The sequence below is a fragment of the Morus notabilis genome, unplaced genomic scaffold (genome assembly GCF_000414095.1).
Source record: "Morus notabilis unplaced genomic scaffold, ASM41409v2 Scaffold581, whole genome shotgun sequence".
In the NCBI taxonomy this organism is placed as follows: Eukaryota; Viridiplantae; Streptophyta; class Magnoliopsida; order Rosales; family Moraceae; genus Morus; species Morus notabilis.
In genome coordinates, this window is record NW_010362557.1 from 199,580 (window position 1) to 211,876 (window position 12,297).

At 40.9% G+C, this 12,297-nt stretch overlaps 1 protein-coding gene across 3 annotated transcripts; it reads left to right on the forward strand.

Annotated features, from left to right (window-relative positions):
- The first annotated feature begins 681 nt into the window (after positions 1-681).
- LOC21390250 (glutamate synthase [NADH], amyloplastic) lies at positions 682-12,291 on the forward strand. Of its 3 annotated transcripts, XM_024168405.1 has the most exons (22): positions 682-1,627; positions 1,806-1,925; positions 2,522-2,635; positions 2,877-3,029; positions 3,341-3,441; positions 3,545-3,641; positions 4,088-4,197; positions 4,416-4,519; positions 4,708-4,887; positions 4,980-5,323; positions 5,412-5,482; positions 5,575-6,044; positions 6,172-7,041; positions 7,260-7,414; positions 7,703-7,864; positions 8,045-9,649; positions 9,746-9,964; positions 10,123-10,391; positions 10,561-10,866; positions 10,969-11,236; positions 11,358-11,615; positions 11,823-12,291. In XM_024168405.1, exons 1-22 carry the CDS (start codon positions 1,265-1,267, stop codon positions 12,123-12,125), a joined length of 6,642 nt encoding a protein of 2,213 aa, XP_024024173.1. In that variant the 5' UTR covers positions 682-1,264; the 3' UTR covers positions 12,126-12,291. The 3 variants fall into 3 exon arrangements, with proteins under 3 accessions (XP_024024173.1, XP_024024175.1, XP_024024174.1); XM_024168407.1 differs by lacking the exons at positions 682-1,627; positions 1,806-1,925; positions 2,522-2,635; ... (1 more) ...; positions 3,341-3,441; positions 3,545-3,641 and adding an exon at positions 3,706-3,763; XM_024168406.1 differs by lacking the exons at positions 682-1,627; positions 1,806-1,925; positions 2,522-2,635; ... (1 more) ...; positions 3,341-3,441; positions 3,545-3,641 and adding an exon at positions 3,732-3,844.
- The last annotated feature ends 6 nt before the right edge of the window (positions 12,292-12,297 follow it).

The following is a 12,297-nucleotide window of genomic DNA, read 5'->3' on the forward strand; positions in this document are numbered from 1 at the left end:
GATGGCAAATTGGTAGTTTAGCAATTAAGTAGTCCCAAAAAATTATGAATTTTTTTTGGGAAAGAACAAATTAATACCTTGTTCATATATATATATTATTTTTTATTTATTTAAGGATACTCTTAACAATAATTAACAAGGAATCTATAAAATTATATGTGACGAATGGTGATTCGATCCCGCTAACGAAGCACTCGCTGCGGAGGCTCGGAGCCGAACCTAGATGGATAAGTATAGCATGTTATTAGGGTTGGAAGAACAAACTAATAAAAGTGTAAGCGGCGGCTTCCGAAGACTAAAGACCAAAACCAAACAAAACAAAAAAAGAAAAAGAAAAAGAAAAAAAAAAAACCTCTCACTCTCAGGCGGTGTCTATTATTATTTATTATATATCTCTTTATAAAATCTATCTCTTTTCGGGGCCCACCACGAGCGGCTGTCGCGTGCCGCATAGGCTGTTGCATGCGTGGCAAAATCGAGAAATTTCCCGCTGGCACGTCACTAAACAAATATTACTAGGACTTGGTAAATTTAACCCTAGTGGTCCCCACAATTCTCTCTCTCCGAAAATACACTTTTTATTATTATTTATTATTTTATTTTATTATTATTATTTTTTTTCCTTTTCTCCCTGTTTTTCCTCTATAAAAACAGGCCCTCTCTGCCTCGCCGAGGAGAACCTAAAAGAGCACAGAGGCTCCAGCTCGCTAGTTTGCCTCGCTGCCTGCTTGCTCTCTCTGTTTTCCTCTTCTTTCTTTCGTTTTTTCGCTCGTTTTCCGGGAAACCCGTGGTGGTTTTTTTTTTTTTTTTTTTTCTCTCTCTTCGTTCGAGATCTTCGGAGCCGTCTCTTCAACAAGATTCCGCCGACGAAGGAGGAGGAGAAGAACGAAGCAGATTTTGTAAAGCGAACTCCTTGCAACTTCTCGATCCTCTCAGCGGTCGAGACCTCCCTTTTTCTGTTTGTTTCCCTGGAAAATAGATCTTTTTTCCTCCGATTTTCGTTGAAGCGAGGTCTAATCCGGCCCTGAAACGGAATCGGTTGGGGACATTTGCGCAGATCTGTTTTGCTGAGAATTGAAAGGACCTGGAAACTAGCTTTGATTCGGATCTGAAACCTTGTATTTCGTCCCTAATCAAACTCAAAGACTGGATCTAATTTAGGCTCGTACAAGGAATTAATTTTCTTTAAAGGCTAGTTTTTGTGTGAAAAAATTGCATTTTTATATAGCTTTCTGGACAAAAATCTAAAGGTAGATTGTGAACAATGTTGGGAGCCAGTGGTTCTATTCTCCAGCTCCGAACAAAACCCTGTCTTACACCTCAACTGAACGCTAGTCCGATAACGAGGGTCTCCGGCAGACCGGCGAGATGCTCTGCGACTAGGAAATCGTCAAATGCTGTGGAGAAAAAGTTCTTTGGAACTAGACTTAGGGCTTCCGGGTCGGAGAGAGTCCATTTGTGGCGATCCGACGGCCCCGGTAGGTCCCCGAAGCTTCGGGTTGTCGTCCGCTCCTCGCTCTCTGCCGTTCCTGAGAAGCCCCTTGGTCTATACGACCCGTCGTTTGATAAGGACTCTTGCGGTGTCGGCTTCGTCGCTGAATTGTCCGGCGAAAGCAGTCGCAAAACGGTAAGCGAAAGAAAAGATCTTGATGGATATTTTTACTGAATAAATCGATATGGATTAAGAGATACGTAACATGATGTGATTTTTGAAAGAGGTTTAGATTTGATATATATATATATATATATTTATATATGAGATGTATACTGTGATTTTTAATGAGATATTACCTATGCTATTGTAGATTACGGATGCTCTGGAGATGTTGGTGAGAATGGCACATAGAGGGGCTTGTGGTTGTGAGACAAATACTGGTGATGGTGCTGGAATTCTTGTAGCCCTTCCTCACGAGTTCTACACAGAGGTAAGTTTATCGTCATAATAATAATGTGTTTGCTAAATTTTGTTTTGTCCATTTATTAATCTTTGAGAATAAAATTTTCTTCTTTTTTTTGTTTTTGTTTTTTTTAATAATTTATTTTTTTAATAATTTATTTTTTTTCACCTTCCTCCAGGCACCGGGTTATCACTGCATATATTATTACTTAGTTTCTTTTTTTTTTTTCCTTATCAATTACTTAATTAACTAATTATTCATCTATTTGTTTGTCTGCTTCTTTTCATTACCGTCCATGATAAAAACTCCATCTTTTTTTAATCATGTGTGTGTATATATAGGTTCTCAGTAAAATGCCATTTGCGTATATGTAACAGCATACACTTATGGGAGAGGGGAGTTATTTTTGGATATAGAAATTTTCCCCCTTTTTTTCTTTGTTCATCCTGGAAGAGAACTCATTGCACACATATTAAAGGAACGGTTGCTTTATTGCATTCAACAATTAATAAAAATGATTTAATGTTTAGCAGTAAGGAAAGTTTGTACAGGTTGCCTGTATGGTTTCGTGCACTTTGTTACTGGTTCTTGGTACTCAGTTCTCTTCGCTTGATTTTTGTCAGGTTGCTAAGGATGCTGGGTTTGAGCTTCCACCACCGGGTGAATATGCTGTTGGTATGATGTTCTTGCCCACATCTGAAAGTCGCAGGCAAGAAAGTAAAAATGTATTTACAAAGGTAATTTCTGGTTGTAGACAGTGACATAACGGAAACGGAATTGCAATCTCTGAATTATATGGGTATCTACTTAATTCTTTGGGATTTGTTTAGTTTTTCACATTAACTTAGTCATCCGATGATGGTCTTGCTACGTTTTCTCTATATATTGTTTGGTTGGGTGTATTTCTCTGCTTATGCTGCTGGTATCTTTCCATTACAAATATCGACGTTGACCGAACATATCATTGATTGTGTATAGGTAGCTGAATCTCTTGGGCATACTGTTCTTGGGTGGCGATCAGTGCCAACAGATAACTCAGGATTGGGAAGGTCTGCTTTGCTGACAGAACCAGTGGTTGAGCAAGTCTTCCTTACCCCTAGTAATAGGTCAAAAGTTGACCTGGAGCGCCAGGTAGTCTTCATTTTGGTTTGCAATGATCCTGTTTGTAGAACTACAATGTGGAGCAATAAATCAACTAAAACTTTTGGGTTCTATTAGATTGCTTTCATTACCAGATCTCCTGTAATGTGTGGGGCGACAAATAATTTGCCTAGTTACTGGCTGTTTGATTCTTTTTACATAGTTTTAGGGAGAAAGTAACGATCAATTCCATTAAGAATGATGATAAATTTGCATCATCTGGCCACATGAGCAATCAAAGCAATGTGCTTTTTTATTTCTCCAAGTTTCTGATTATTGTACGCATCTTCAATTCATTTCAGATGTACATATTAAGGAGGCTTTCAATGGTTGCTATACGCGCTGCGTTAAACCTGGAACATGGTGGTGCTAAAGACTTTTACATTTGCTCTCTCTCCTCGAGGTGTTTATTAGATAGTCGTCACATTTATTTCAGGGGACCTTTAATGTCACTCTATGACATTATCACATTATTGTGATATACTCATTTAACTCGATATGTGCAGGACTATTGTTTACAAAGGTCAGCTGAAGCCCGTTCAATTGAAGGATTACTATTTTGCAGATCTTGGCAATGAAAGGTTTACGAGCTACATGGCCCTGGTAAATATATTATCCATTCACTATTTATCTTTCTCCACTAACTTCATACTCCAACAAACAGCATGGGAACAACCAGTAACTGAAGGGATGCAAGGTTGAGGAATGACTTCTGAGGCATTGAGGTTTGAATGATCTCTTAAGTTCTTCCGCTCCCTTGATTACTAATTGTATGTTGATGCTGGATTGGATGCATGGGTGAGTTGGTAAGAAACCTCATTATCAAGTAAATCATGTTTGCAGAAAATTAGGTCCAGTGATCTCTATGATACTGTTGAGGTTGAACTTTATTAAGTGGCTAAAAGGAAATCATGTTTCCCATTTGTTTCTGGCACTACTAAGGCGGCCATAACACAATTTCGTGCTTGTGGTTTTCGGATAAGTTATCATCTTTTTAACAGGGTACGAATTGGGAATGACGGTCCTTGTTGTTTTGATCATTGGTGCAGATACACTCTCGATTCTCAACAAATACTTTTCCTAGCTGGGATCGTGCTCAACCTATGCGTGTCTTGGGCCACAATGGGGAAATAAACACCCTTAGAGGGAATGTGAACTGGTACGTTCTTCACTAATAGGTTTACTGTTGACTATTGATAGGAACGAAACTAAACCAAACGAAATATAAAACAATCGATGTTTATGAACAATCAATGTTTATGTTCATCTGGTGTTTTCAGCGTACGTTTGATTAAGCAAGATTATTCTAGTGATTTTATCGTTCTGCTGATTCTTTCTGAAATTTAGAGTATTAAAGATTACCGCTGACATTATCAGGATGAATGCTCGAGAGGGATTGTTGAAGTGCGAGGAATTGGGTCTGTCAAAGAATGAGTTAAAGAAGCTTTTACCCATTGTTGATGCTAGTTCATCTGATTCAGGTGCACTTTTTATAACATTTTGAGTTTGCACATGCGGATGTCCATGCATGAATTACATTAGCATGGTTTCCATATGCAGCTTTTTGCACTCATTGACTTATTAAGGGTATAGTAGTTTACTAGTAAAACTGTTGTATAAGCGACCCTGCGCATGTTCTAATTTACATCAGTATGATTTCCTTATGCAGGAGCTTTCGATGGTGTTCTTGAATTCCTGATTCGATCTGGCAGAAGTCTTCCTGAAGCTGTAATGATGATGATACCTGAAGCATGGCAAAATGACAAGAATATGGATCCTGAACGAAAGTCATTGTATGAGTACTTCTCAGCTCTCATGGAGCCATGGGATGGACCAGCTCTTATATCATGTAATATTTATTTGAAGAAGCCTTGAACTCAATAATTTTGTCTATATTATACTTCTCTTCCATGGCTCTGTACTCATGCAATACCTTTGCAGTTACTGATGGTCGATACCTGGGAGCCACTCTTGATCGAAATGGATTGCGACCTGGACGTTTCTACATCACCCACAGTGGACGTGTTATAATGGCAAGTGAAGTTGGTGTTGTAGACATTCCACCCGAAGATGTTAGCAGGAAAGGAAGACTTAACCCTGGAATGATGCTTTTGGTAGATTTTGAAAATCATATTGTGGTAGATGATGAAGCCTTGAAGCAGCAGTATTCAATGGCAAGACCTTATGGAGAGTGGCTGAAGAGGCAAAAGATTGAGCTCAAAGACGTAGTTGATTCTGTTCATGAATCTGACAGGGTTGCTCCAGCCATAGCCGGAGTGTTGCCGGTAAGTTTGATGTAATTATTCATGAAAATCTGTATTCCATTCCCCTCTGTCAGCCATTTTCAATTGACACATTATTTTTGAATTTTAGGCATCTGCTGATGATGAGAACATGGAAAACATGGGCATCCATGGTCTGTTGGCTCCTCTAAAAGCTTTTGGGTATATGCTAATATCTGTTCCACCTCTTGTTGAATATTGATAAATTTTTTCTTCTAAGGAATTTGCTTCTTACCTTGGGGTGCTTTTTGCAGTTACACTGTTGAAGCCCTTGAAATGTTGTTGCTTCCTATGGCTAAAGATGGTGTCGAGGCCCTTGGGTCAATGGGGAATGATACTCCCTTGGCTGTCATGTCCAGTAGAGAAAAGCTCACATTTGAGTACTTCAAGCAAATGTTTGCTCAAGTAACGAACCCCCCAATTGATCCTATCCGAGAGAAGATTGTCACTTCCATGGAGTGTATGATTGGTCCAGAAGGAGACTTGACTGAAACCACTGAAGAACAATGCCATCGCCTCTCCCTGAAAGGGTCCCTTTTATCAATTGAAGAAATGGAAGCAATTAAAAAGATGAAATATAGAGGTTGGCAAAGCAAAGTTCTTGACCTTACTTATTCTAAGAGCCGTGGTAGGCAGGGCTTGGAGGAGACTTTGGATAGGATTTGCACTGAAGCTCATGATGCTATTAAAGAGGGGTATACTACAATAGTACTTTCTGACAGAGGTACTTGCTTAAGAAAAACGTTATTTCTGAATGAACCTTGTGTTATATCTAACAATAATGGAATACTTTGTAACATTTTATTATATGCGTTTCTCAAACTTACATGGTTGTAAAATTCTAAATGTAGCCTTCTCGAAGAAGCGTGTTGCCGTAAGCTCCCTCTTGGCTGTTGGTGCGGTTCATCAATATCTTGTTAAAAAGCTTGAGCGCACTCAAGTTGGGTTAATTATTGAATCTGCCGAGCCACGTGAAGTGCACCATTTCTGTACACTCGTTGGATTTGGTGCGGATGCTATCTGCCCATACTTGGCAATAGAGGCCATTTGGAGATTGCAGGTTGACGGTAAAATCCCACCAAAAGCTAATGGTGAGATTCACTCCAAGGAGAAGCTGGTGAAGAAATACTTCAAGGCAAGCAATTATGGAATGATGAAGGTTCTTGCCAAGATGGGAATATCAACTTTGGCTTCTTACAAGGGTGCTCAGATTTTTGAGGCTCTGGGTCTTTCATCAGAAGTGATCGAGAGGTGCTTTGCTGGAACTCCAAGTAGAGTGGAAGGTGCAACATTTGAGATGCTTGCTGGTGATGCTCTTCATCTGCATGATTTAGCATTCCCATCTCGCGCGTTTCCCAAAGGAAGTGCAGAATCTGTGGCCCTGCCAAATCCTGGGGTTTACCACTGGAGGAAAGGTGGTGAGATTCACCTCAATGACCCTCTCGCAATAGCAAAGCTTCAAGAGGCTGCCAGAACTAATAGTGTGGCTGCTTACAAAGAGTATTCCAAGCTCATTCATGAATTGAATAAAGCCTGCAATTTGCGGGGGATATTGAAATTTAAAAAGTCAGACGTGAAAGTTCCCTTGGATGAAGTGGAACCTGCCAGTGAAATTGTTAAGAGGTTCTGTACTGGGGCCATGAGTTATGGATCTATATCATTGGAGGCACACACAACACTGGCTATTGCTATGAACAGAATCGGGGGGAAATCGAATACAGGTTTTGAATTTATGCCCCTTTCTTGTGGTTTCATGTTATATGAGTTATCTTCCTTTTATTTTTCAACAAATCTTTTGATGTCCCATTTAAAGTTTCCACTTGTAGTTATAGTTATGTTAGAGTCTGAAGTGCTTGTTTCAAATCAATCCTCCTTACTTGTTTGACCATTGCTTCTACAACAATTTCCACTGAACTGTTCTGCCCCAATTTTGCTGTAGGTGAGGGAGGCGAGCAGCCCTCTCGCATGGAGCCTCTTCCGGACGGTTCCAGGAATCCAAAGAGGAGTGCTATCAAACAAGTTGCCAGTGGGAGATTTGGAGTCTCGAGTTACTATCTTACAAATGCTGATGAGCTGCAGATAAAAATGGCTCAGGTAGTTATTCAGAGTCTAATATTCCTGCTTCAAGGTTCATGCCTGGTTAATGTTCTCTTGTTTTCCCGATGTTATCATTCATTCTCTGCACTCCTATTGGAACAGAGGTTCCTCTTGTTTATGGATCTATGTTCATGGCAGATGATGCTGTGTCTGCACAGCACCTGACGGTGCCTTTGCATCTTTAGTTGATACCTACATTTGGTGTTTTGGTGAGATTGAGAAAAACGTGTTTTTTGTAATCTCTGCGTTGATTGTATATTAATTTTGATCGATATTGTTGTGCAGGGGGCCAAGCCCGGTGAAGGAGGTGAACTTCCTGGTCACAAAGTTGTAGGAGAAATTGCTGTCACCAGGAATTCTACTGCTGGAGTGGGACTTATTAGCCCGCCTCCTCATCATGATATCTATTCAATTGAGGACCTAGCTCAATTAATTCATGATCTAAAGGTACGAGCATTTACTGTTATCTCCCAACCTATCCTCTGGTTATATGACCTGATGGAATGTGTTGCTAAATTCTCCAGTGCCAATATTAGTTTTTCCTTTTTATGAAGTTCCATTGTAATCTTCGTGCAAAGCTTTTTGTACTACCAACTTCTACACTATCTGATTGCACTCTTTTTGCAGAATGCTAATCCGGGTGCTCGAATCAGTGTCAAGTTAGTATCTGAAGCTGGTGTTGGTGTAGTTGCCAGTGGAGTTGTTAAGGGGCATGCCGACCATGTCCTGATCTCAGGTCACGATGGAGGTACAGGGGCATCTAGATGGACTGGCATCAAGAATGCTGGGCTTCCGTGGGAACTTGGTTTAGCTGAGACTCACCAGACCTTAGTTGCAAATGATCTTCGTGGTCGCACAGTTCTCCAAACAGATGGCCAGCTGAAAACCGGAAGAGACGTGGCCATAGCTGCACTTCTTGGTGCAGAAGAGTTTGGTTTCAGCACAGCACCCCTCATAACACTTGGCTGCATCATGATGCGGAAGTGCCACAAAAATACATGCCCTGTTGGAATTGCAACACAAGATCCAGTGCTTCGGGAGAAGTTTGCTGGAGAACCTGAGCATGTTATTAACTTCTTCTTCATGGTAGCAGAAGAGGTGAGAGAGATAATGTCACAGCTAGGATTTCGAACTTTGACTGAGATGGTTGGTCGCGCAGACATGCTTGAAGTTGATAGAGAAGTAACCAAAAACAATGAGAAGCTGGACAACATCAATCTCTCCCTATTACTCAGACCTGCTTCTGATATTCGGCCTGAAGCTGCCCAATACTGTGTCCAGAAACAGGATCATGGATTGGACATGGCTTTGGACAACAAACTCATTTCTCTTTCAACAGCTGCTCTAGAAAAGGCTTTTCCCGTGTACATTGATACACAAATCTGCAACGTCAATCGTGCTGTAGGAACAATGCTTAGCCATGAAGTGACCAAACGTTACCACATGGCAGGGCTCCCTGCAGATACCATCCATATAAAATTCAATGGCAGTGCAGGTCAGAGTTTTGGAGCATTCCTCTGTTCGGGCATCTTACTGGAGCTTGAAGGTGACAGCAATGATTATGTTGGTAAAGGTTTGTCAGGTGGCAAAATTGTAGTTTATCCTCCAAAGGGAAGCTTGTTCAATCCGGAAGAAAATATTGTGATTGGTAATGTGGCTCTTTATGGGGCAACAAGTGGGGAGGCATATTTCAATGGAATGGCAGCAGAGAGATTCTGTGTTCGTAATTCAGGGGCTAGGGCAGTTGTGGAAGGTGTTGGTGATCATGGTTGTGAGTACATGACAGGTGGTATTGTTGTTGTACTTGGAAAAACTGGCAGAAATTTTGCGGCAGGTATGAGTGGTGGCATTGCTTATGTTCTTGATGTGGATGGAAAATTCCGATCTAGATGCAATCCGGAGCTTGTTGATCTTGATAAAGTTGAAGAAGAAGAGGATATCATGACTCTTAGAATGATGATACAGCAGCATCAACGTTACACAAACAGCAATTTAGCCCGGGATGTAATAGAAGACTTTGAGAAGCTTCTTCCTAAATTTATTAAGGTTGTCCCCAGGGAATACAAACGTGTTCTTGCAAACATGAAAGTAGGGGAAGCCTCAATAGATTCTGTAAAGGATGCTGCTAAAGATGACGAGGTGTCAGATGAGGAGGCTGATTTGATGAAGAAAGATGCTTTTGAAGGGCTAAAGAAGATGGCATCTGCGACTTTGAATGGGAATTCCAACCAGGTATGAAGGCCTGGTGCTTTTTTTTTTTGCTACGCCACTGTTTAGCCTGCACTTATAATTTGTTCTGGTTTGATGTTGACTGTTTGAAATTTACAGAAAGTGGAAGAAGCTGAATCCTTGAAGAGGCCTAGTCGCGTTGATAATGCTGTTAAACATCGTGGTTTTATATCTTATGAGCGTGAGGGTGTTCAATACAGAGATCCTGTCGTGAGAATGAATGACTGGGAAGAAGTTACGGAGGAATCAAAACCTGGCCCACTTTTGAAGACTCAGTCTGCCCGTTGCATGGACTGTGGCACTCCTTTCTGCCATCAAGTAAGGGCTATTTCCCCCATTCTTCTTTTTTCCTTCCCTGAAAACAGAGTATGCTGATGTTTTTTTGTTAGTTATTAATTGTGTATACTCACAGCTGGATATAAAGGATGCTATATCAATTTCTGACATCAAGAAAATTCTTTATAATGAACTTGCAGGAGAACTCCGGATGTCCTCTTGGAAACAAAATACCTGAGTTCAATGAGTTGGTATACCAAAACAGGTGGCATGAAGCATTAGATCGACTTCTTGAGACTAATAATTTCCCTGAGTTTACTGGCCGAGTATGCCCCGCACCCTGTGAAGGGTCTTGTGTTCTTGGCATCATTGAAAATCCGGTTTCGATTAAAAACATTGAATGTGCCATAATTGACAAGGCCTTTGAAGAGGGTTGGATGGTTCCAAGGCCTCCCGTGAAAAGATCCGGGTAAGTATTTTTTTTTTTAAATAAAAACATTAAGCGCCTTAAAAGGGACACTATGGGTCACAAGGCTGCGTTCTTTTCGGTCTATTAGCTTACTAATATGTTGATAAAAAGCTTACATTCAGAAGTTCTTGTATACACCTCTTAAACCATAAAATATTTGATGGTGCAGGAAACGAGTAGCCATTGTTGGAAGTGGTCCCTCTGGTTTGGCTGCAGCTGATCAACTGAATAGAATGGGCCACACAGTAACTGTATTTGAGCGTGCGGATAGAATTGGAGGACTTATGATGTATGGAGTTCCCAACATGAAGACTGACAAAGTGGATGTTGTTCAACGGCGGGTTAACCTCATGGCTGAGGAAGGTGTAAACTTTGTGGTTAATGCTAATGTTGGACTTGATCCTTTGTATTCTCTTGAGCGGTTTAGAGAGGAGAATGATGCCATAGTTTTGGCAGTAGGAGCCACAAAACCAAGGTAAGTTGTAGTTAATTAATCTCTTCACATTGTTTGAACTCGTGTTTTAATTAATACATACTCTTAAACATGATTAATTGGTGTGATATATTTTTGCTACAGGGACCTTCCTGTACCAGGACGGGAGCTATCAGGAGTCCATTTTGCCATGGAATTTCTTCATGCTAACACCAAAAGCTTGCTTGATAGCAATCTTCAGGATGGTAAATATATCTCTGCGAAGGGCAAGAAAGTGGTGGTAATTGGTGGAGGTGACACAGGTACCGATTGCATCGGAACATCCGTCCGACATGGCTGCAGTAGCATTATAAACCTAGAGCTTCTTCCCGAGCCACCCCAAACTAGGGCTCCAGGAAATCCATGGCCACAGGTTATAAACTTTCCACTTCTACTTTTAGGTTTCTTTGTCATTGTTTTCTTATCAATTTGTAGGCTGATCCTGACGATATGCTTTTGATTAGACTGACTCTTATTAAATGTGCATTTTGCAGTGGCCTCGTATTTTCCGGGTAGATTATGGACACCAAGAAGCTGCTGCAAAGTTTGGAAAAGACCCAAGGTCTTACGAGGTATTGACCAAGAGATTTGTAGGAGATGAGAATGGAATAGTTAAAGGACTAGAGTTGGTACGTGTGAAATGGGAGAAGGATGCTTCTGGAAAGTTCCAATTCAAGGAAGTCGAGGGTTCTGAGGAACTGATTGAAGCTGACCTTGTTCTTCTTGCCATGGGGTTCCTTGGCCCTGAGTCGGTTAGTATTTTCAATTGCTTCTCTCTCATAGTTTTCTTGAATGGAACCATTTACCACTTTTGTACTTAGTGTGCTCGTTTTCTACACATTTGTAAACGTGTCAATAAAAAGTAGCGCATTCGCACAAGTCGCTCTTTGGTACGTTTTTGTACTACATTAATTGATTTAAAAGTTATTCTCACTGGTGAAATCTGTTGGTTATTTCAGACGGTGGCGGATAAGCTGGGCTTGGAGCGCGACAACAGGTCAAACTTCAAAGCAGACTATGGTCGCTTCTCAACCAGCGTGGATGGAGTCTTCGCAGCAGGGGATTGTCGGAGAGGTCAGTCCCTTGTGGTGTGGGCAATCTCCGAGGGACGACAAGCGGCTGCACAGGTTGACAAATACCTAATGAGAGAAGACAAGAACGATGTGATTAGCTCAACAAACCATGACGATCATCTTCTCAAGAGGCATCAAGATTTTAGCAAGAGGCAGCAAGACAGCGGTAAACACACAGTGATGACATAAGTGTCGTCGTTTTTTTTCTTCTTCTTTTCAGCGTTGCAGAAATATTGTTTTAGGTAGTAGAATTGATTATCGCGTGGATGGATAATCCCCACTGAGCATGCTTATGTCTCGCTATGGAAAGGAACTGGTTTTGGCAGAAGCGGGAGGGAATAAGGTTCAGCTTGAAAGCGTC

Bases quoted from the DNA above. Each gene is read 5' to 3' on its own strand.
- LOC21390250 (XM_024168405.1), top strand. From the start codon at position 1,265: ATGTTGGGAGCCAGTGGTTCTATTCTCCAGCTCCGAACAAAACCCTGT. The intron at 5,483-5,574 runs GTATATGCTAAT...TGCTTTTTGCAG, and splicing joins GCTCCTCTAAAAGCTTTTGG to TTACACTGTTGAAGCCCTTG. The intron at 7,042-7,259 runs GTTTTGAATTTA...ATTTTGCTGTAG, and splicing joins CGGGGGGAAATCGAATACAG to GTGAGGGAGGCGAGCAGCCC.